Source organism: Sinocyclocheilus grahami, unplaced genomic scaffold (genome assembly GCF_001515645.1).
Source record: "Sinocyclocheilus grahami isolate Dianchi unplaced genomic scaffold, SAMN03320097.WGS_v1.1 scaffold410.1, whole genome shotgun sequence".
NCBI lineage: Eukaryota > Metazoa > Chordata > Actinopteri > Cypriniformes > Cyprinidae > Sinocyclocheilus > Sinocyclocheilus grahami.
The window spans coordinates 1,889,119-1,910,909 of NW_015505589.1; the positions used below are offsets into that span (position 1 = coordinate 1,889,119).

A 21,791-nucleotide genomic window follows, 5' to 3' on the forward strand; every position below is an offset into this window, starting at 1 on the left:
ACATGTCTCAAATAATTGAGAAGAAACAATACACTGGCAACAGGGACAGAGAGAAACAAACTATTGGACATGTATATACAATGCAAAAACAATTTAATATATAGAACTGCATCGCATGACCTAATGTTAATATTTGAGTACTTGACTTGAGCAGTGTTGGATGCTCAGCATACAATCTGAAACTTTTTTTTGTCTTTTATCAATCAACACTGAAAATGCTTCATGTTCAGTATGTGAGCCCTTCCATATTTCAATTGATTTGATTTAAAACACCTTATTGGGACAACATGTCTCAAATAATTGAGAAGAAACAATACACTGGCAACAGGGACAGAGAGAAACAAACCATTGGACATGTATATACAATGCAAAAACAATTTAATATATAGAACTGTAATTATACACTATTTACATTTTTACAGTCATACCTTTTTCTCACAAATAGCACCCATAAGTTAATAAATTCAATTTACATGCTGAAGTGCATAGTGTTCCATATAACATCAGCCACTCTGAATTACAGTAAGCTTCTGCTGAAGCACCATTGTCACAGAACAATGGGAATCATTAGCAATTCTTAAAAAACAGCGAACCATCCAGGGAACATTCACACCAGGTGTTAGTGGACTGAATGGACAGAGATTTTATGGCCACAAAGAACTTGTGAAGGGGGAGCGCTAGGGATTGACAGTGTTTGGCTGGACACAGAAGCAGTTTCCAAATGTATTTGCTAAAACACTGTTTAGTACGGCTGAATATGTCTTGCTATCTATACGTCAGAGCGATAAAGGGTGCATGTTCTAGATGTACACCATAATCTTGACAGGGCTGTGCGATATTATCCAGTAAGCTGCAGTGTAATGCCAGTCCCAGCTCTAAAGTGGGCTGCAGGGGGGCCGCACCCTCCCTGCTCTCATTCACCTCCCCCCACACTACAGGCACTGTGTCTTGAAGGGATGGGGGTCTTTGCTTTTGAGCAATGACCCCTGGTCTGGTCAAGCCCCTCACCCAATGCATTTCCATCACGCTTGGACCTCTGCTGGCTCCTCCAATTACCAGCTGCAGGGCCTGGATGAGGGCGAGCAGATCCACTCTCAGCTCTACGACACCATCTCTCAGCCAGACTCTGTACCTGCAGAGAGAAAGAGAAAATATTGAGGACTTTTTTTGTCAGAAGCTCAGTAATTTCTTGGTGTGCGCTAACAACATTCTCACTTCATCTATCAAGTTCCTCTGTCTCACCTAGTAGGGAACCCTCGTTTCTCCAGCGAGGGCAGCACGGGTTGGATGTTGAGGTGTTGGGGGTTTGAAAAGTGAAAATGAACTTCCGCTTTCTCCAACGGTGCTGACAGCACATCCTCTCCGAGCAGAAACTCAATGTTGTAGTCTTGACAAGTAAGAAAAGGACACATGATTAGGGATACTGCTGTCACATAAATATACCTGCTGTAAAATCGTGAATTACCAGATTCGTGATTTAGGTTTATGCTGGTTTGGTGCTGGTCTAGCTTTGCAAGTGAATTTTTGACAGAAAATTTCAAGTTGCAGCCTGTTGAGGTTCCTCTTAGCAAAGCAAAATTGTCTTTTAATGTCCCTGCCAATAAATATATTTTGAACAAAACACCACACATCATTTTAGGTATATTTGTGATGTTGTGTGCTACATTTTAATTACAGTACTCTTTGTCGAAAACTCTTTCCATGCTGAAGAAAAGAAAAAGAAAAAAAGCTGGTTGGCTGGTTTTAACTGGTCTTCCAACCTGGTCGTAGCTGGTTTGAAGGCACTTATTTAGCTGGTCAGAGTGGGAGACCAGCTGACCAACCAGCTAAAACCAGCTGAACACTAGCTCGACCAGGCTGGGAGACCATCTTGGCCAGCTTAAACCAGCTAAGTCCAACAAACCACTAAAGTTAACCTAATTAAATGTACGGTTTATTAGCAAAAAGGCTGGTAAAGCTGGTTGACCGACAGTCTTGCAAGCTAAACCGGATGGGATCACCAGCATCCCATGTTGAGGACCAGCATCACTTTTTCAACAAGGTGTCGGAGCAGAGAGCTACTTACCCCCAACTTTTCCGCCTTGTATTCCCTTGACACTTCCACAGTGGTAGCCCACTTGACAACAGCGATAAACCCGTCTGACGAATCTGAAGAGGGGTTGTTCTGGGAAAACAGCACGACGTGGACCATCACTCATCGTCGATTGTATCTTCAGACGGTACATCTGGCCCCAGTCACCAAGCGGAGGGGTGCTCTCCGTCCACGGTGCGCTCAGGAGGGCGCAGTGGTCGTGCTCGGATACAGGTTCGCGACGGCTCCGTCTCTGGACGTGTCCGATACGGATTTTACGCTCTCCTTGAAACGATGTCACCTTGCGAAGCTGTGTACGAAGCGATCGGCACTGTACTCCTATAGCAATAGTCATGAAAGCGAGGACCAGCAGTGAAACTCGTGCGCGCGTAATCGTGGCCATTTCAAATATCCACATATATTGCGCTCCGGAGATCTCCACTAGACGAATGAGAGGGTAAATCCTGCTCTGACAACAAGCGCAGTTTCTTCTGTGGAATTTGAATTCTGGCTTCTTTTGGACTCTCCTCCCCCCTGGTTTTGTCTGGGACCCTTAAGCAGCCATTCGCACCCCCATCGACCTTTTAAATGTGTCTGCATAATGAGGCGCCCAGAGCCCTGCCAGTCCAGGCCATTCTTATTCTCACTCCTAATGACCCTCATTACAGAACATCTGCACCATCACCAACGAGCTGCTCATTTGCAAGAGAAACAACTTGGACCAAGGGAAGCATAAAACTTTCCCAAACTGCCCTATCCTGACAATAGCTCCACAACCAACAGAGAGGTAATCTGGGATATAGAAACAATTCATCTGGGTGCACATACACTGACCCTAAATAGTATTTGGATACTTAAGCTACACTTTGCAATTCATACTTATACAAATGTATGAATTTAATTACATAGATAACAAACAATCAACTAAGTAGCTTTTCTCACAAGTAACTTCAATTTAGAAGTTAATTTAACCAGGTAGTTTCAGTGTGATTTTTACTGGATGAAGCAAGTTTTCCTTAATTTCACCCAGGTCCTATCAGAGAAGCACAGGTGTAGCTCACATTTACTGTAAACACGACTGGTGAATGTTTGACAACCAAAAAGTGTCTAAATATCTATATATTGAATGAGATATCTAGTGTTTTATCATTTACAATCAAATTTATATGAAATATTTTGTCTAAAAAGCGTGTAAATATTTTAAGGGTTAGTTCACCCAACAGTCTGTTTTCATTTACTCACCCTCATGTCGATCCAAACCCATAAGACTTTAGTTTTTCTTCCAAAAAACAAATGAAGTAATTCCCCCCCCCCCTCTAAGGAAAGCCCATTACACCAAAACTTTGAAGCTTCAAAAAGTTCATAAAGAGATCGTGGAAAATAATCAATATTAATTAAAAGGTTTAACCCAAGTCTTCTGAAGAGACATGATTGCTTTTTTATGAAGAACATTTCATTTAGGCTTTATTCACATTTAAATGTTGATCAGCACACAGATCACATCAAATATATAACAGATGTACTTGTTTGATGCACAAAAACAAACATCAATAGTGTCAAGCACATACAATAACATTTGTGAAAGCTTTGTTAGAATAATGAGAGAATATAAAAAATATCTTCATTTGTGTTCCCACGATAAAAGAAAGTCTTAGGGGTTTAAAATGACCTGAGGTGAGTGAATGATTGCAGATATTCATTTTTGGGTGCACTATCCTTTTTAGGCATCCAAATACTTTTTCAGCCACTCTCTAAATATTTCTGCATGTGCAATTATTTCATATATCTAAACCCTAACAGAATATCAAACAGGTTTACTAAAGGACATTTATTAACACTCAAGCACAATTTTGTTCCATTTTAAAAAGGTGGCAGTTTCAACAGCTATACACATCTGCCTGTAACAGTAACACTGAATGGTTTCAGCCCAGTGTGATTTTTACTGGATGAAGTAAGTTTTCCTTAATTTCACCCAGGTCCTATCAGAGAAGCACAGGTGTAGCTCACATTTACTGTAAACACGACTGGTGAATGTTTGACAACAAAAAAAGTGTCTAAATGTCTATATATTTAATGAGATATCTAGTGTTTTATCATTTACAATCAAATTTATGTGAAATATTTTGTCTAAAAAGCGTGTGTAAATATTTTAAGGGTTAGTTCACCCAACGATCTGTTTTCATTTACTCACCCTCATGTCGATCCAAACCCATAAGACTTTAGTTTTTCTTCCAAAAAACAAATGAAGTAATTCCCCCCCCCCTCTAAGGAAAGCCCATTACACCAAAACTTTGAAGCTTCAAAAAGTTCATAAAGAGATCGTGGAAAATAATCAATATTAATTAAAAGGTTTAACCCAAGTCTTCTGAAGAGACATGATTGCTTTTTTATGAAGAACATTTCATTTAGGCTTTATTCACATTTAAATGTTGATCAGCACACAGATCGCATCAAATACAGTGGGTACGGAAAGTATTCAGACCCCCTTAAATTTTTCACTCTTTGTTATATTACAGCCATTTGCTAAAATCATTTAAGTTAATTTTTTTTCCTCATTAATGTACACACAGCACCCCATATTGACAGAAAAACACAGAATTGTTGACATTTTTGCAGATTTATTAAAAAAGAAAAACTGAAATATCACATGGTCCTAAGTATTCAGACCCTTGAATACTTTCCGTACCCACTGTATATAACAGATGTACTTGTTTGATGCACAAAAACAAACATCAATAGTTCAATAGTGTCAAGCACATACAATAACATTTGTGAAAGCTTTGTTAGAATAATGAGAGAATATAAAAAATATCTTCATTTGTGTTCCCACGATAAAAGAAAGTCTTAGGGGTTTAAAATGACCTGAGGTGAGTGAATGATTGCAGATATTCATTTTTGGGTGCACTATCCTTTTTAGGCATCCAAATACTTTTTCAGCCACTCTCTAAATATTTCTGCATGTGCAATTATTTCATATATCTAAACCCTAACAGAATATCAAACAGGTTTACTAAAGGACATTCATTTAAATGTTGATCAGCACACAGATCACATCAAATATATAACAGATGTACTTGTTTGATGCACAAAAACAAACATCAATAGTGTCAAGCACATACAATAACATTTGTGAAAGCTTTGTTAGAATAATGAGAGAATATAAAAAATATCTTCATTTGTGTTCCCACGATAAAAGAAAGTCTTAGGGGTTTAAAATGACCTGAGGTGAGTGAATGATTGCAGATATTCATTTTTGGGTGCACTATCCTTTTTAGGCATCCAAATACTTTTTCAGCCACTCTCTAAATATTTCTGCATGTGCAATTATTTCATATATCTAAACCCTAACAGAATATCAAACAGGTTTACTAAAGGACATTTATTAACACTCAAGCACAATTTTGTTCCATTTTAAAAAGGTGGCAGTTTCAACAGCTATACACATCTGCCTGTAACAGTAACACTGAATGGTTTCAGCCATTTTTTAAAGCCTCAGTTCTTTATTCCTCTGAAACAGCAAAGGGCTACAGCAGAACCTGTCTCTCAGGATGGAGACACTTCCTATATATTTTAGTATTACTTGGAATGACGGTATATTATCAATTTCAGCCTCTACTTTTTAATTACAAAATTAACAAACAGCAGCCTATTATATAAACAAAAAGCCTTAATTACATTCCGAGTAGTACGAGAGATATATAAATATGGTGAATATCTATGAAATTACACTGAAAATTTTTTTTTAAATTGGATGAGATATAACAGGAATTCAAATCTTTAAAAAAAGAGCCCAGCTAAAGCAGGTTAACTCCATGTTTAAGGAGCCACAGACGGGCTTTTCTGGGTAGTGAGAAAGCACTGTCCTGAGGATCAGGACTTCCAGAGTTTTTGACAGGTGTTCCCTGCTGGAGAAAATATGTCTCCTGGGCCATGCTACGGGTTCCATACACTGCCGAGCTAGCGTTCCTGTAATTCAGGACATAAACACAATGCTTACATAACTGAAATGTGCTTCAATTATTTTAACACTTATGTTTGAACTGTTCACAAACAGAGATAATTAAATTAATTCACAAATTAATCAAACAGGATATACTATATTATACTATGAAATATTGTCAAAATACACATTTAATGATGAAAACGGCTGAACAGGCACTCACACACACACACACACACACACACACACTAACCTGACAATAGCCTCCTGTAGTGTGTCTAAGTGTGAGAAATGTGAATGGACCAGCTTAGTGGCCTTCACAAAGGCTTGATCCTGGAGTCCAACGGAGCGCCCACATACATTAGCTACACATCAAATTAAAAGTCACAAACTATTTCAAGAACAAATAAAATACACAATCATTCGTTACCATTTTGACTGAATTGACTAAGATTTTATAATGTTTATTTGAAACAGGACTTACTAGTCAGAGTGTTTTGAATGCAGTCATAGTGAGCAAAGGTGTAGGGCCCGGGTGGGCCTGGTGTCCCAGGTGAGGTATTTCTCAAGTGAGCCTCAAGCCCATTTAATGATGCCAAGCTGCTGTGATGCTGCAGTTGTAGTAGAGAATACTTTTATGACAGAAGAAACAGCTTTTGGGATTTTTAATTATTCTAAAGGGATAGTTCACCCGAAAAATGAAAATTCTGTCATTAATTACTCACCTTCATGTCTTTCCAAACCCGTAAGACCTTCAGAAAATGCTGAGTGAAGTCATTATTTTTGTTTTCTTTGCACAAAAATTATTCCCGTAGCTTCATAACATTACAGTTGAACCACTGATGTCACATGGACTATTTAAACAATGTCCGTGAACGTGAACGTGGTAGTTGTGTTGCTGTCTATGCAGGGTCAGAAAGCTCTCGAATTTCATCAAAAATATCTTAATTTGAGTACCAAAGATGAACGAAGGTCTTATGGGTTTGGAACAACATGAGGGTGAGTAATTAATGACAGAATTTTCATTTTTGGGTGAGCTATCCCTTTAAGTGTGTCTCAAAGTTTCAATGTTCACCAAGGATGCATATTGCATCAAAAATACAGTAAAATTTTACTGAATAAAAGCATTAATTTCCTTTAAAAAAAAAAATCATACTGACCCCAAACCCCAAAATATATATTGGGGGTTCACACACTCATTAAAATTCAAGCAATTAAAATAATAGTTCACCCCAAAGAATGAAAAATTGCTGAATATTTACTTACCTTCAGGCCATTCGAGATCCTCTGCAGTGAATGGGTGCCATCAGAATGAGAGTCCAAACAGGTGATATAAACATCAAAATAATCCACACGACTCCAGATTCCATATGACAGTGGACTTTGATGTAAGAAGACAACAGGGGATGGACGTTTTTCATTGGAGGAGTTTAATTTAATGGTTTAAACAAACAAAGCCTTAATGATGGATTTGTTTTGAGTCGTGAATTACTTGTGGATTATTGTGATGTTTTTATCAGCTGTTAGGACTCTCATTCTGACGGCACCCATTCACTGCAGAGGATCCAATGATGTAATGCTAAATTTCTCCAAATCTGTTCTGATGAAGAAACAAACTTATCTACATCTTGGATGGCCTGAGGGTGAACACATTTTCAGCAAATACTCATTTTTTGTTAAGTGTTCCTTAAATATGCATGATATATTTTGAACAGACACAAACTAATTTTTCTTACCACTTCCTCTCTGGCGGAGGGGTCTGTGTTGAACTCAGGCTCCACCAGCAGGGCCAACACCAAACCTTTGACTCGATGCTGGTATAATATCGATGGCACTAGAGAGATGTCTGCTAGGGTCTCATGTGGTGAGGGGGTGTTTGTGGGTTCATATTTCTCCTTGAGTTTCCTATTGACTTGCTTGCTCTTTGTTTTTGCCTCTTCCTCTGTTTGTCCTTGGAATTTTGCATTTTTATTGGTCACATGACTGTTAGCATCCAGTTTATTTTCTTCACTTTTAATATGGTTGTCAAGGCCATTGGCGAGGGCTTTGATTTCTTCACTCTGAATGTCCCGATCTGAATTTAAACCTTCACTTTTGGTTTCTGACCCCGAGCTCACATCTACATCCTGCTTTATGTTCAGGCCTGCCAAGCTTTCTTCCACCGCACACAAGATAGTCCCGTTAGAAGTGTTGTGGTCATGTGAGTCAGGAGTGAAATACTCTGATTGGTTCATGAGATTGGAGTGAATGGGAGTGTTAACCCGTGAGGGAGAAAGGCTGAAACACAGTTCATCAGAGAGTGAGGAGCGAGGAGAAGATGGCACTGTCTGATAGGATGTTGGGGGATAGTGTGTGGGATCTAAGCTTGAAGAGTCAGTATCTGTGGTTGGGGTGTCAGATAAAGTGCGCGACAAGAGGTGGGACTTGCTGGGTTGGCAGGGAGGTTGAATGAAGTGAGACCTAAGAATGAGAATATATATAAATACCAATGAATATGTAAAGACACCACTGTTCAAAGGTTTGGAGTCAGTAAGATTTTGTTAAAAAGAAACCAATACATTTATACAGCAAGGACACGTTGAATTGATCAAAAGTGACAGCAAAGACATTTATAATGTTACAAATGATCATTGAAGAATCCTAAAAAACGTGTCACAGTTTTCACAAAAATATTAAGCAGCATTATTGTTTTCAACATTGATAATAATAATAATAAATGTTTCTTGAGCATGAAATAAGCATATTAGAATGATTTCTGAAGGATCATGCGACACTGAAGACTGGAGTAATGATGCTGAAAATTCAGCTTTATCATCACAGGAATAAATTACATTTTCAAATAGAAAACAGCCCATTTAAATTGTGATAATATTTATTCCACAATATTATAGTTTTTACTGTATTATTATAAAATAAATGCAGCCTTAATGAATATAATTAATTCTTTTAAAAACATTAAAAAATCTTACCAATCCCAAACTTTTATACAGTAGACTAGAGTATGTACATATATCTACAAAATGCAAATATGTATTAAAGGGATAGTTCACCTAAAAAAATGAAAATTCTGTCTTTAATTACTCTCCCTCATGTCGTTCCAATCTTGTAAGACCTTGGTTCATCTTCGGAAAACACAAATTAAGATATTTTTGATAAAAACCGAAAGCTTTCTGACCCTGCATAGACAGCAATGCAACTGACATGTTCAAGGCCCAGAAAGGTAGTAAGGACATCGTTAAAATAGCCAAGTCCATGTGACATCAGTGGTTCAACCGTAATTTTACGAAGCTACGAGAATACTTTTTGTGCGCAAAGAAAACAAAAATAACAACTTTATTCAACAATTCGTCACTGTCTGCTGCCATTCACAAGAGTACCATGACATTTTAGTTTTCTTTGCTTTCTGTAGCATTGTAAAATTACAGTTGAACCACTGATGTCACATGGGCTATTTTAACAATGTCTTTACCAAGTTTCTGGGCCTAGGAACATTTCAGTTACATTGCTGTCTTTGCAGGCTCAGAAAGCTCTCGGATTTAATAAAAAATATCTTAATTTGGCTTTGGAACGACATGAGGGAGAGTAATTAATGGCAGAATGGTCATTTTTGGGTGAACTATCCCTTCAATGCATACACTTCTTGATTTGTACCTGCATGCTCTATCCACTGGGGGGCAGCGGAGCATGTGCAGTTCAGTGGGCATCAGGAACACCTGTATGGTAGATGTGGAAGAGGACGGTGAGCCCACCGATGAGCTCAGGCCATTGGCCGTCACCTGGAAATCCTGTAATGAGAAATAAGAAAAATACACAAGGATATGTTCAGTATCAGGAATCACCATCAGGAGGAGTCACCATGAACTTGATTGTACCTGGCTATACGTTTGCGTCTCATACACCATCACCTTCACTGTCAGCGCAGGCGGCATCTGAGTACTAACCACCCTATACAACAGAGAAATGTCAATCTAAATTGCTTTAGCCACTTACAGAGACATGTTTAATATTTGGAATAAATATCGATTATGAATTATCAGATTTTCTTCTGCAGTGAAAGCTCACCTGCCCCTGTAGAGGATACAGCCTGCCAGGACCAGAGGACATCGCTGACATGCCTGAAGAATGAGAGCAGCCTTCAGCAGCAGCAGAGGATCAATCTGATGTAGTGTGAGGAGTGAGGAGACGTGACCATTCACAAACAGGCTTTTGAAAATGATTCACAATGAACATAAGGACAAGGATGCTTTGCTCAGGGCTTGCTATTGCAGGACTGACTGAATGAAATTGAAATGTCTTGTGGCACACTGTTAATGTAATAAGCACAGTAAGTTTAACATCTCTTTAGAATGATTCCACTCATACTTACATGTGTGGAGTCAATGGTCCTCAAGCAGCTGAAGATGTTGTGCAGCTCAGTGGAGCCGCCCTGCAGGTAACAGAGATATCTGGCCCATCGTAGAGCCAACTCCTCTTTACTGTACAACTGTGTTAAGTGCAGTAAAACACAACATATGTGTGGAAGTGGTCTGATATGGTATTAACATTTAATAGATATTGTTCAAAAGTTTGAGGTCTGTAAGACTTTTTATTGTTGAATGAAGCAGGGTTATTATATTTGACTGCAAGTAAAACCATAAAAACATTTCCGCTTTAAACTTTAATTGGAAATTTAAAAAACCATAAACTTATTTTTGCTAGCTGCCAATGCAATATTTCTAATTTTTTTGTTTACCATTAATTATTAAAATAAACTTAATACAAATGAATATGTACATATTAAAAAAAAATGAAACAAAACAGTAATATTGCGAAATAATATTGAAATATCTCTTTTATATTTTAAAGATGCCAAAGCTGAATTTTCAGCATCAGCATCATCTGTGTCACATGATCTATCAGAATTCATTCTAATTTACTGATTTGGTGATCAAGAAACATTTTATTAAATATTTCTGTGGGGCCCATGATACATTTTTTTTGTCAAGACTCTGATGAATTTAGTTTTCAAAAGAACAGCATTTATTTAAAATCTTTTGTAACATAAAACATATTTACTGTCACTTTTGATCAATTTAATGCATCCTTGCTGAATAAAAGTTTTCTTTACATTTTTTTTCCAAAAAAAAAAAAAAAAAAAAAACTCACTGACCCCAAACCTTAAACAAATATATATTCAGGTTAAATCATAGTCTCATAATCAATGAACGGAACACTGTCGACTGTGATGTTGCACCTGGTAGCTCTTACGCACTGGTCCACTGTAGAAACAGAAGAGGGCAATCAGCTGATCAAGTAAGTCACACACACTCACATCAGGAATGTCACCCGCACAGCTTAATGCCTGGAAACCAGAGAAAGATCCCATTCAAAAGAGTTGTAAAACCCACACAGAAATCTTGCTTTCAGTCACACCAAGTTAGCATCGCTCTGTTCCAAAACCTTGGCTTTATTTAAGTCAGGAGGTACTAGGCACCAAGACATTAGGTTTTGTAACAGGTTTTGTAATTTCATTACCCAAAGACAAAATATTCTCTTACCCAAAGAAAGTTATCCGTCATGCGGACTGCATATTTGCTTTTGCGCAGGCAAAGCAGACGTACGGGAGATGAGGACAGCTCAGATACACAACGACACACACCGGCCAGCTGGCCACAAAGCAGCTCTTGTTGGTCTATTGGTGTCTGCAACAGTACACACACCGTCATGCTTATGTATATGAAGTATTATGAAGGTCGTCTTTTAAAACAGCTGTGTTATAATAGTGTTTTGGAAGGTGCAGTTGCTTCTTCATGCTTTAAACAAAATATAAATCGTTTTCTTTACTAATGATTTCTATATGAACAGGATATATGTCTTACATCCTCAGGAGAGTAGTAGTAAATCCCATCTCTAGTCAGGTCACCCTCCTCTTGCACCTTTGAACTATCGTACAGGAAGAAGCAGCTGCATTCGGAAATATGATGAAACACATAAGCAGTACAGTTAGCCATTAAGCCAAACCTCTTGCCTTCCAGTATTACTGTTAAAATTGAGGAAATTGATACAGAAGTGTTTTCCATTGATGTTAAGCATGTTAATATCTCTAAGCATGTATAATGCACTGGACAATGAGCATTCTGTTCTTCATGACTGCACTGATGGGTCACACTGTAAGGGATGCCTTTGTAAAGGGCATCTTAGGAAACGGCAAACATGTTGTAAAATGCCACAACATATCACTTGGTTTAAAGAAAGATTATAAAGGTTTACACACTATTATTCTCACCATCTGGAATCAGTCAAATTCGCTGTCTCAGCCATTGATGATCTGTTGAAAGAGAAGCAATCTGGTTAAAAGAATTGTTCACACAACAATTAAAATGAACTTAGCTTCTGGCCATCCAAGATGTGGTTAAGTTTGTTTCTTCATCTGAACAGATTTGGAGAAATGTAGCATTTCATTACTTGGATCCTCTGCAGTGAATGGGTGCCGTCAAAATGAGAGTCCAAAAAGCTGATAAAAATCACAATAATCCACAAGTAATCCACACGACTCCAGTCACTCAAAACAAATCCATCATTAAGGCTTTTTAAAATTTTAAGCCAGTGCTTTTGGCCAAATTACCAGTCCACAATTCCATCCCCTGTTGTCTTCTCATATCAAAATCCACTGTCATATTGAATCTGGAGTGGTGTGCATTACTTGTGGATTATTTTGATGTTTATATCAGCTGTTTGGCTCAGATGCACACCAATGGATCCTCTGCAGTGAATGGGTGCCGTCAAAATGAGAGTCCAAACACCTGATAAAAACATAATAATCCATAAGTAGTCCACACAACTCCAGTCCATTAGTCAACACTGAAAAGCTGGGTGTTTGCAATAAACAAATAAATCATTAAGGTGTCTTGACATTAAACTGTTGCTTCCAGCTAACATACGAGTCCTCTATCCATAACATTGCTTTATCCAGTGAAAAAGTAATCTTGTCTGAATTAGGAGAGAAATAAGCATAGATATTTGCCATTAACAAGCGCAAACAGTTCTAAACAAATATATCAGTGGATTTTGTTGTGAGAGGACAACATAGGATGGACTTTTTCAGTGGAGGAAGTGTTATTTTGGATTATGGACTTGCATTTTGGCCAGAAGTGACATTTTAGAGATATTTAATTGTCTTATAATTATGCCTCATAATTAATATAAAACCATAAAAAGATAGTTCTTTAATTTCAAAAAATGAAAATTCTGTCATTAATTACTCACCCTCATGTCATTCCAAACCCATAAGGCCTTTGTTCGTCTTCGGAACATAAATTAAGATATTTAAGATGAAATCCGAGAGCTCTGACCCTCCATAGATAGGGTCCTACCACATTCAAGGTCCAGAAGTCCATGTGACATCTGTGCTTCAACCATAATTTTTTGAAGCTACATGAATCATTTTTGTTGCACAAAAAACTAAAATAATGACTTTATTCAACAATTCTTCTCCTCCGCATGACCTAGCACAATTTTGAAGAATATCATGGATGTCAGAGAGCGCTTGGATTTCATCAAAAGTAATGTAATTTGTGTCCCGAAGATGAACTACCAATGTCTTATGGGTTTGGAACAACTTGAGGCAGAGTAATTAATGACAGAATTGTAATTTTTTTGGGTGAACTATCCCTTTAATTATGGGTTACATGGCATGGTATTCTTGTGAATGGCAGCAGGCGGTGACAAACTGTTGAATAAAGTAATTATTTTTGTTTTCTTTGCACAAAAAGTATTCCTTGTAGCTTCATAAAATTACGGTTGAACCACTGATGTCACATGGACTTGGCTATTTTAATGATGTCCTTACTACTTTTCTGGGCCTTGTCAGTTGTGTTGCTGTCTATGCAGGGTCAGAAAGTTCTCAGATTTCATCAAAAGTAATGTAATTTGTGTCCCAAAGATGAACTACCAATGTCTTTGGTTTGGAACAACTTGAGGCAGAGTAATTAATGACAGAATTGTAATTTTTTTGGGTGAACTATCCCTTTAATTATGGGTTACAAACACATTGCTTTTCATTTCACAAGATGTTGACTTGTGGACTGGAGTCAGGCGAATTACATGTGGATTATTGTGATGTTTTTATCAGTTGTTTGGACTCTCATTCTGACGGCACCCATTCACTGCAGAGGATCCATTGGTGTCTTTAATTTCAAAAAATGAAAATTCTGTCATTAATTACTCACCCTCATGTCATTCCAAACCCATAAGGCCTTTGTTCGTCTTCGGAACATAAATTAAGATATTTAAGATGAAATCCGAGAGCTCTGACCCTCCATAGATAGGGTCCTACCACATTCAAGGTCCAGAAGTCCATGTGACATCTGTGCTTCAACCATAATTTTTTGAAGCTACATGAATCATTTTTGTTGCACAAAAAACTAAAATAATGACTTTATTCAACAATTCTTCTCCTCCGCATGACCTAGCACCATTTTGAAGAATATCATGGATGTCAGAGAGCGCTTGGATTTCATCAAAAATATCTTAATTTGTGTTCCGAAGATGAACGTTGTAAGACATTGTTAAAATAGCCCATGTGACAGCAGTGGTTCCACCATAATTTTACAAAGCTACAAGAATACTTTTTGTGCACAAAGAAAACAAAAACATGGCATGGTATTCTTGTGAATGGCAGCAGGCGGTGACAAACTGTTGAATAAAGTAATTATTTTTGTTTTCTTTGCACAAAAAGTATTCCTTGTAGCTTCATAAAATTACGGTTGAACCACTGATGTCACATGGACTTGGCTATTTTAATGATGTCCTTACTACTTTTCTGGGCCTTGTCAGTTGTGTTGCTGTCTATGCAGGGTCAGAAAGTTCTCAGATTTCATCAAAAGTAATGTAATTTGTGTCCCAAAGATGAACTACCAATGTCTTTGGTTTGGAACAACTTGAGGCAGAGTAATTAATGACAGAATTGTAATTTTTTTGGGTGAACTATCCCTTTAATTATGGGTTACAAACACATTGCTTTTCATTTCACAAGATGTTGACTTGTGGACTGGAGTCAGGCGAATTACATGTGGATTATTGTGATGTTTTTATCAGTTGTTTGGACTCTCATTCTGACGGCACCCATTCACTGCAGAGGATCCATTGGTGTTCAACAAATGAATTAAAAGGTATACGAAAAGTATTAAAACCATTGCTTTTATATTATTAGTAATAGAAAGGCAAATACAATACTTTCTTGTTTCCCATCAGCATTCAGCAAATACGCATTTATATCATTTAAACAGATCTTTGAATGTCTAATTAAGATATTTCTGATGAAATCCGAGCGCTCTCTGATCCTCTCATAGACAGCAACACAACTGAAATGTTCCCAGACCCAGAAACGTGACATCAAGGGTTCAACCGTAACTGTTACGAAGCAGCGAGAATACTTTTTGTGTGCAATGAAAACAATAATAACAATTTATTGTCCTTTGCTCTCCTTACTACGTTTCTGGGTCTGGGAACATTTCAGCATTTTGAAGAATATCATGGATGTCAGAGAGCGCTTGGATTTCATCAAAAATATCTTAATTTGTGTTCCGAAGATGAACGTTTTCAAAATCTTTTTAAAGATTTTTTTTCTTACTTTAATGGAAATGTAATTATTTTCAATAACTTTATGATCATTTGTCATTGGCATTGTTGTAAAATAGGATGGTAAATGCTTTACTTATACTATTTAAAATAATTTTACATTTAAAAAAATATCTACTCTACTGCACTTGACGGAAGAAAAAGGAATACATATATTTAATAGATTTAACAGTTTTCATAAGCACACAAGCATATTTACTCACCGCTCCTCTGCAGAAGTCTAGGCCTGGATTGTCCAGCACGGTTCTCTCACTCTCTCCTCTCTCTCCAACCAGAGTCACGTATATATAGTTGTTGGTTCCCGAATATTCTGAGGTCCCGGTGGCCACTGTCACTTTGTACTCCATCTGCACACATACACATACAAATGTATGTAACTGTAGTATATTGTCTTCAGATGCTATATAGAACGTTGTAAGACATTGTTAAAATAGCCCATGTGACAGCAGTGGTTCCACCATAATTTTACAAAGCTACAAGAATACTTTTTGTGCACAAAGAAAACCATTTTTGTTGCACAAAAAACTAAAATAATGACTTTATTCAACAATTCTTCTCCTCCGCATGACCTAGCACAATTTTGAAGAATATCATGGATGTCAGAGAGCGCTTGGATTTCATCAAAAGTAATGTAATTTGTGTCCCAAAGATGAACTACCAATGTCTTTGGTTTGGAACAACTTGAGGCAGAGTAATTAATGACAGAATTGTAATTTTTTTGGGTGAACTATCCCTTTAATTATGGGTTACAAACACATTGCTTTTCATTTCACAAGATGTTGACTTGTGGACTGGAGTCAGGCGAATTACATGTGGATTATTGTGATGTTTTTATCAGTTGTTTGGACTCTCATTCTGACGGCACCCATTCACTGCAGAGGATCCATTGGTGAGCAAGTGATGCAATGCTACATTTATCAAAATCTGTGGATCTAGGTTGGCAAATTTTCATTTTTGAGTGAATTCCTTTAACTTTGGCGCACCACAAATTATGGTTAACTAATCTATTGGGAAAGTAATACACACAGAAAAACCAAAGCACTGCATGTCAACAGGTCCAACAGGCTGAGACCACATTGAAAATCTAAGACAATTTCCATTTAAACCTGGGAATAAAAATTTCAAGATTTAATCATTGTAATACAATTTGTCCCGGTTACTAACAAAATGTAAAAAAATATGTTTGACACTGTCGATGTTGCTGTAACAGCATTACACAAAAGGTCACATGTTCTTGATTTCTTTGAAATGCACGCAAGAGTGTAAACTACTTCAACACTATACATTTGTACTTCATTCGACTACTACTACTTAAAACGGCACGCTTGTTCTTGAACTAAATTACATTTTCAAGGCAAACATTATGCCCGTTACTCCTTACAATTTCGTTTAGAACTCTTCAAATCAATATTTAAATAAACATAGCTTTCACTTTAACATCTGATCGCTACAAAAGCCTTACAGGATTTTCTTATAAGTAACTTAAGTGAGAAAATCTGTCGAATTCACACGTCAATGTACAAGTACAGAGGCATAGCTTGTTTGTTTATATCCATGTTAGACAACGTATGCTTGCGCTTGAACACGCAGCTGTGGAGACAAAGCAGTCCTCCATGTTTCGTATCTGTGCAACAAGAACCGATGCAGGTATTATTTTCACTCACCGTCAGTGGGTTGAATGAAGTTCACATAAACTTTCCACATGGCATCCAACTTCAGCTGCGTTCCTAAGTCCCACACTCCCCTAAATACTCATTTTCGCTTAGAGAATACTGTTAAAAAGTCACGAGTAACCAAATACCAGTAATATATTCAGTATAAACGGAAACTGATAAGATCTCATGTTTCATGATGCCTTTAAATTTCGTTTTTTGAGAAGGAATGCGTCACAAGAGTAAAGTCATGCGAGAGTGTCTCGACAGTACGGCGAGCCTGCAGGAACAAACTACATTTCGTGACCATTTTAGCCTTGCGTTTCTAAGGGAGCAATATATATACATTTTTTTAAATGTATATTTTAATATTATTGGCATTAAGTCCCATGCACCTATTAATAGAATACACAGACAAATGTGTTGCTTTAATGCAGGGGTGTTCAAACTCGGTCCTGGAGGGCCGGTGTCCTGAAGAGTTTAGCTCCAACCCCAATTAAACACACCTGAACCAGCTAATCAAGCTCTTAATAGGCATACTAGAAACCTAAAAGGCAGGTGTGTTGAGGCAAGTTGGAGCTAAACTCTGCAGGACACCGGCCCTCCAGGACCGAGTTTGGGCAGCCCTGCTTTAATGCATTTCTCTTCTATACTCCTAATGCAGCATTTAAACACAAGCAAAACACAATGTATCCCAGGATCTGACAACTTCAATCACTCCCTTCAAAAAAAATGAGATTTCTGACATTTTTTATAATTTAATGAATAGATTTTTTAAATTTTATTTCAGTTTAAGCAGTCAAGGTGATACAATGGTCCTTAAGTAAATGTAACGGTTTCCCATAAGGTACTTCCACTAGGTGTGGAGAGCACAGAGAGGTAAGATCAAAACGTTGATGTTATGTAAACTGAAAAAAAATGAGGAGTGGTCCAGGTAAATGAGAGGGGGAGAGAGGGCTTTCTGGTCCCTGTAGGGGAGTTCTGATAGAGCTCCAGACAGCTTTCAATGATCATGCTGCTCGTAGCCATCGGGGAGGGCGTTGACGTGGGGGTTGTGGAAGAGCGTCTTGGAGCCGTCACCCCATGGGAAACGCTGATGTACGTGTGCGGAAGAGAGAAAAGACATCGTTTGACTAACAACATGAGCATATGTATTTTTCAATTATTACAAAGAAATGTTCACAAAAGTCTCTGTCATTTTTCATACATTCAAAAGTTTTAGTAAAAATATGTAGATCCTTTTTTTTCGTATTTGTACCAGGCATGTGATCAGTTTTCTGTATTCAAACTGACTACAAAATAACAATAATAATTATTATTATTACTACAAATATCATATAACATATATATTTATTGCTATAACACTATTGTACTGTAAAATTAAAAGATTTAAAAGAAAATACTAAAAGAGTATTTCATAATAAACACGTTTCATTGACAGATTCATAAACGTTTTACAATTTTGGGAAGATGGTTTACGCATGTTGTGAGTGAGTAAATTGAACAGAGCTGCTGAGAGGTATTATTGTTTTGCAGAAAAATCCTTTGATTTATGCAATTAATGTGGGTCACACAGTACATAGTCACAAAATATGAACATACAGAAAAATCACATCCCTGTTAGCATTGTTAAATGTGTGCATATACATGAATCAATTACAATGATAAAAAGCAACAGTGGAATTCATGCATTTTTAAAAATACGATTTTACTGTATTTTAGCTCTTACATTAAATATTTTGAATATGCATTAATGGCTACAATATAACTATACTATATCCGTATATACAATTCAAGCACAATTAAGTTATAAAAATGTGTTACAATGTCATGACATTTTTTTATTCCGTCATTTGAATCCTTAACAAATGTATTTTAACATAATGCATACTGTATATGCATGTAGAAATGCTGTTATAATCTTATTACCCCATCCCAAACCACGATAATCATTGAAGTGCCATTATATTTAGTAATATCTAGAACATTAAAGACTAAAGTAGCAAGATATATTTCTAGCTATATTTCTCAGCATTACCAGAAACATTCACATTTCTCTGTACTGATATATGCATTGCATATGGTTATGGTGTGTGAGGTCACAGCCTCATTCCTGGAGGCCCTCTTAAGGTCTCAATTACAGTGAGTACACACAGATCTTAAATGTCAGATAAAGCAGCAATTCTTAAATTTATTTTATTTGGGAGTGGGGGGTAGAGGTGAATCATGTTTCTTGGCTTTCAAATGTGATGCACAGCTTTGGCTGACAAGAAAAAACTAAAAACTCATTCCATTGATCTTGAATGACATTCATTCATCTCAAGGCCAATGCCTGTGTTTAACGTGTTAAGAAGTAATAAAACAAAGCCCCAAGTAAAGCAGACATTTAAAATGCAATACTTCCGATATTTAAAAACAAACCTGACTCAAAAGTGCTTATGACCAGACTCCACTGAACCTTCACACTTTCTTTTCATTAAAAAACAAACTCCCACCAGACTCCTCCTGTAGACTGTTTAAAGGTGTTTTTAGTGTGAAGGGTGAGTGTTTTCACCTTGCTGCGGATGCGCAGGTGGCTGTAGGAAATGAACTCCGGCTGCTCATGGCTGTGTTGTTGAGCCCTGAGGTACATGTTCAGCATGCACACCGCGACGCCGGGCAGCGCCACCACAAACGACAGGATCTTCCAGGTCTTGGCTGCATTAACGTGAATCAGCAAGAGACATATTATAAACTCATTTACTTGACACGTCAAAAAGTCACAATAGGTTCAAACCGGTTCACATGCTAGTCGTTTAGTTCATACAACTAGCTGTCAAAAGGCAATTCACTTAATGTTCGTTACCTTACTAACGTTACACAAAAGTCTGAACCAACTGCCATTCTGCAATTTATGTCAACGACAGAACAACATTAGTCTGCCATTCGAGTCACTTCCACAAGGTCAAAACGTAGAGCTGCGGCTGTTCGTAACGGTTGCTCTTTATATTACGGCGTCTGTTTTAGGTTATTCAGAGTTGGTTACTGACCTGCTTGTTCGCTGTGAGCCACTGCAGCCGACAGCTGACGGGTTTGGGTCAGCGCAGCGGACTTCAGGAGCTTCTGGGATAGACGTCCGACCGCGGCCATTTTTGCGGACACTGGAACAGCGGCGGCGGAAGAAGCTTTAGCGGCGGCTGGTGCTGGAGCTCGACGCGGCCGCGATCTAGTGACGGAGAGGTCCAACAACGGCTTCTTCTTCTTCTTCTGTTTATTGGCGGTTGGCAGACTAGCTTATTAGTGCATTACCGCCACCATCTGTTTTTTACTGGCAACCGCACTTAACAGTGCATTTTAAGAAAAAGAAAGAGAGAGAGAGAGAGAGAGAGAGAGAGAAAACCCACTGGCGCTGCGTGTTCAGCTCCTCCAGTTTAACCTTATTTAACCTTCAGATATACTTTCCCTTCTACCCACACTCTATCAGCATCTTCTACCTCTCTATATATACTTATCCTACATTCTCTTCATTAAACCTGTATTATTCAGAAACTGAAACAACACATTTATCGTACTATTTCCTATATCTGAGTCTAATATATTCTTTAATGTGAACTCTTTTCCATGCTTCTTCTCTTAGCACTTCTCTTTCTTCATCATAACCCTTACAATTAATAATCACATGTTCTACAGTTTCACTCTGTCCACATTTCTCACACAATCCCGTTGGATGTTTAGATATTAAATGTAATGTTTTATTCAAACCTGTATGTCCCATTCTTAGTCTTGTAATTACACTTTCCTCCCTCCTATTTCTCCCACTTTTTCTACCTTTTCCCACTTTCTTTTGCATTGCATATAAACGTCTCCCTTTAGTCTGATTATCCCAATACTCTTGCCACTTTTTAATCACTTTCTCCTTTATTACTGTTTTTATTTCTCTTATACTATGTGATAGCTCAATTTCTGCTATTTCATCATCTAGCTACTGCTTGCTTAGCTAATTTATCTGCTTCTTCATTTCCTTTAATTCCCACATGGGCTGGAACCCACATAAACTGTACTTCTATTCTACTTTGTTTTAACTCAAAGAGATTTGGAAGGATTTCCATGATTAAATCTGGCCTTGATTCTGATTTTTGGTTATCAATACTGACTATTGCTGAATATGAATCTGAACAAATGACCGCATTTTGTATTTCTCTTTCCTTAATTAGTTGTACTGCTAGCAGAATAGCCATCAATTCACCTGTATATACTGACAGTTGATCACTTATTCTAGCTTTTTTCTTCATTTGTTACGTATTCCTACTTCCCTTTGAATTCTATATAAATGTCTTCTCTTTCTCCCAAAGTTTCTGCCATGCATTTATAAGAGCTTTCCTAATTTCCAACAACGGCTCTATCGTCTTCTTCTTCTTCTTCTTCTTCTTCTTCTTCTGTCTTTTACTGGCAACCGCACTTAACAGTGCATTACTGCCATCCTCAGGTATAGCTTGGATCAGAAACATTTCCTCTATCTCTTAACATTTTC

General features: G+C 37.5%; 3 protein-coding genes across 4 annotated transcripts; all 3 read right to left on the reverse strand.

The window, feature by feature from the left end:
• Positions 1–454: 454 nt before the first annotated feature.
• On the reverse strand, positions 455–3,089 carry LOC107550939 (uncharacterized). Its single transcript, XM_016232388.1, has 3 exons — positions 2,066–3,089; positions 1,243–1,387; positions 455–1,132 (listed from the first exon to the last, which is right to left on the reverse strand). The coding sequence occupies exons 1-3, from the start codon at positions 2,487–2,489 to the stop codon at positions 766–768; spliced, it is 936 nt and encodes a 311-aa protein (XP_016087874.1). The 5' UTR covers positions 2,490–3,089; the 3' UTR covers positions 455–765.
• A 2,078-nt stretch (positions 3,090–5,167) lies between these two features.
• On the reverse strand, positions 5,168–17,578 carry LOC107550983 (Hermansky-Pudlak syndrome 4 protein-like). 2 transcript variants are annotated; one of them, XM_016232452.1, is made up of 13 exons: positions 17,294–17,578; positions 12,277–12,318; positions 11,870–11,954; positions 11,549–11,692; positions 11,263–11,352; positions 10,378–10,494; positions 10,074–10,168; positions 9,884–9,956; positions 9,663–9,796; positions 7,748–8,471; positions 6,496–6,622; positions 6,265–6,376; positions 5,168–6,037 (listed from the first exon to the last, which is right to left on the reverse strand). In XM_016232452.1, the coding sequence occupies exons 2-13, from the start codon at positions 12,309–12,311 to the stop codon at positions 5,866–5,868; spliced, it is 1,908 nt and encodes a 635-aa protein (XP_016087938.1). In that variant the 5' UTR covers positions 12,312–12,318; positions 17,294–17,578; the 3' UTR covers positions 5,168–5,865. The 2 variants fall into 2 exon arrangements, with proteins under 2 accessions (XP_016087938.1, XP_016087937.1); XM_016232451.1 differs by having other exon boundaries at positions 5,169–6,037; positions 11,245–11,352.
• Positions 17,579–18,053: 475 nt separating this feature from the next.
• On the reverse strand, positions 18,054–20,440 carry LOC107550940 (cytochrome c oxidase subunit 6A, mitochondrial-like). Its single transcript, XM_016232389.1, has 3 exons — positions 20,311–20,440; positions 19,836–19,978; positions 18,054–18,374 (listed from the first exon to the last, which is right to left on the reverse strand). Exons 1-3 carry the CDS (start codon positions 20,408–20,410, stop codon positions 18,285–18,287), a joined length of 333 nt encoding a protein of 110 aa, XP_016087875.1. The 5' UTR covers positions 20,411–20,440; the 3' UTR covers positions 18,054–18,284.
• Between the last annotated feature and the right edge of the window lie 1,351 nt (positions 20,441–21,791).

Bases quoted from the DNA above. Each gene is read 5' to 3' on its own strand.
- LOC107550939 (XM_016232388.1), bottom strand. From the start codon at position 2,489: ATGTGGATATTTGAAATGGCCACGATTACGCGCGCACGAGTTTCACTG. The intron at 1,388-2,065 runs GTAAGTAGCTCT...TTACTTGTCAAG, and splicing joins ACAAGGCGGAAAAGTTGGGG to ACTACAACATTGAGTTTCTG. The intron at 1,133-1,242 runs GTGAGACAGAGG...TTCTCTCTGCAG, and splicing joins AAACGAGGGTTCCCTACTAG to GTACAGAGTCTGGCTGAGAG.
- LOC107550940 (XM_016232389.1), bottom strand. From the start codon at position 20,410: ATGGCCGCGGTCGGACGTCTATCCCAGAAGCTCCTGAAGTCCGCTGCG. The intron at 19,979-20,310 runs GTCAGTAACCAA...ACGTTAATGCAG, and splicing joins GGCTCACAGCGAACAAGCAG to CCAAGACCTGGAAGATCCTG. The intron at 18,375-19,835 runs GTGAAAACACTC...CACGTACATCAG, and splicing joins ACCTGCGCATCCGCAGCAAG to CGTTTCCCATGGGGTGACGG.
- LOC107550983 (XM_016232451.1), bottom strand. From the start codon at position 12,311: ATGGCTGAGACAGCGAATTTGACTGATTCCAGATG. The intron at 11,955-12,276 runs GTGAGAATAATA...TTCCGAATGCAG, and splicing joins AATTTGACTGATTCCAGATG to CTGCTTCTTCCTGTACGATA. The intron at 9,797-9,883 runs GTACAATCAAGT...TTCTCATTACAG, and splicing joins AGACGCAAACGTATAGCCAG to GATTTCCAGGTGACGGCCAA.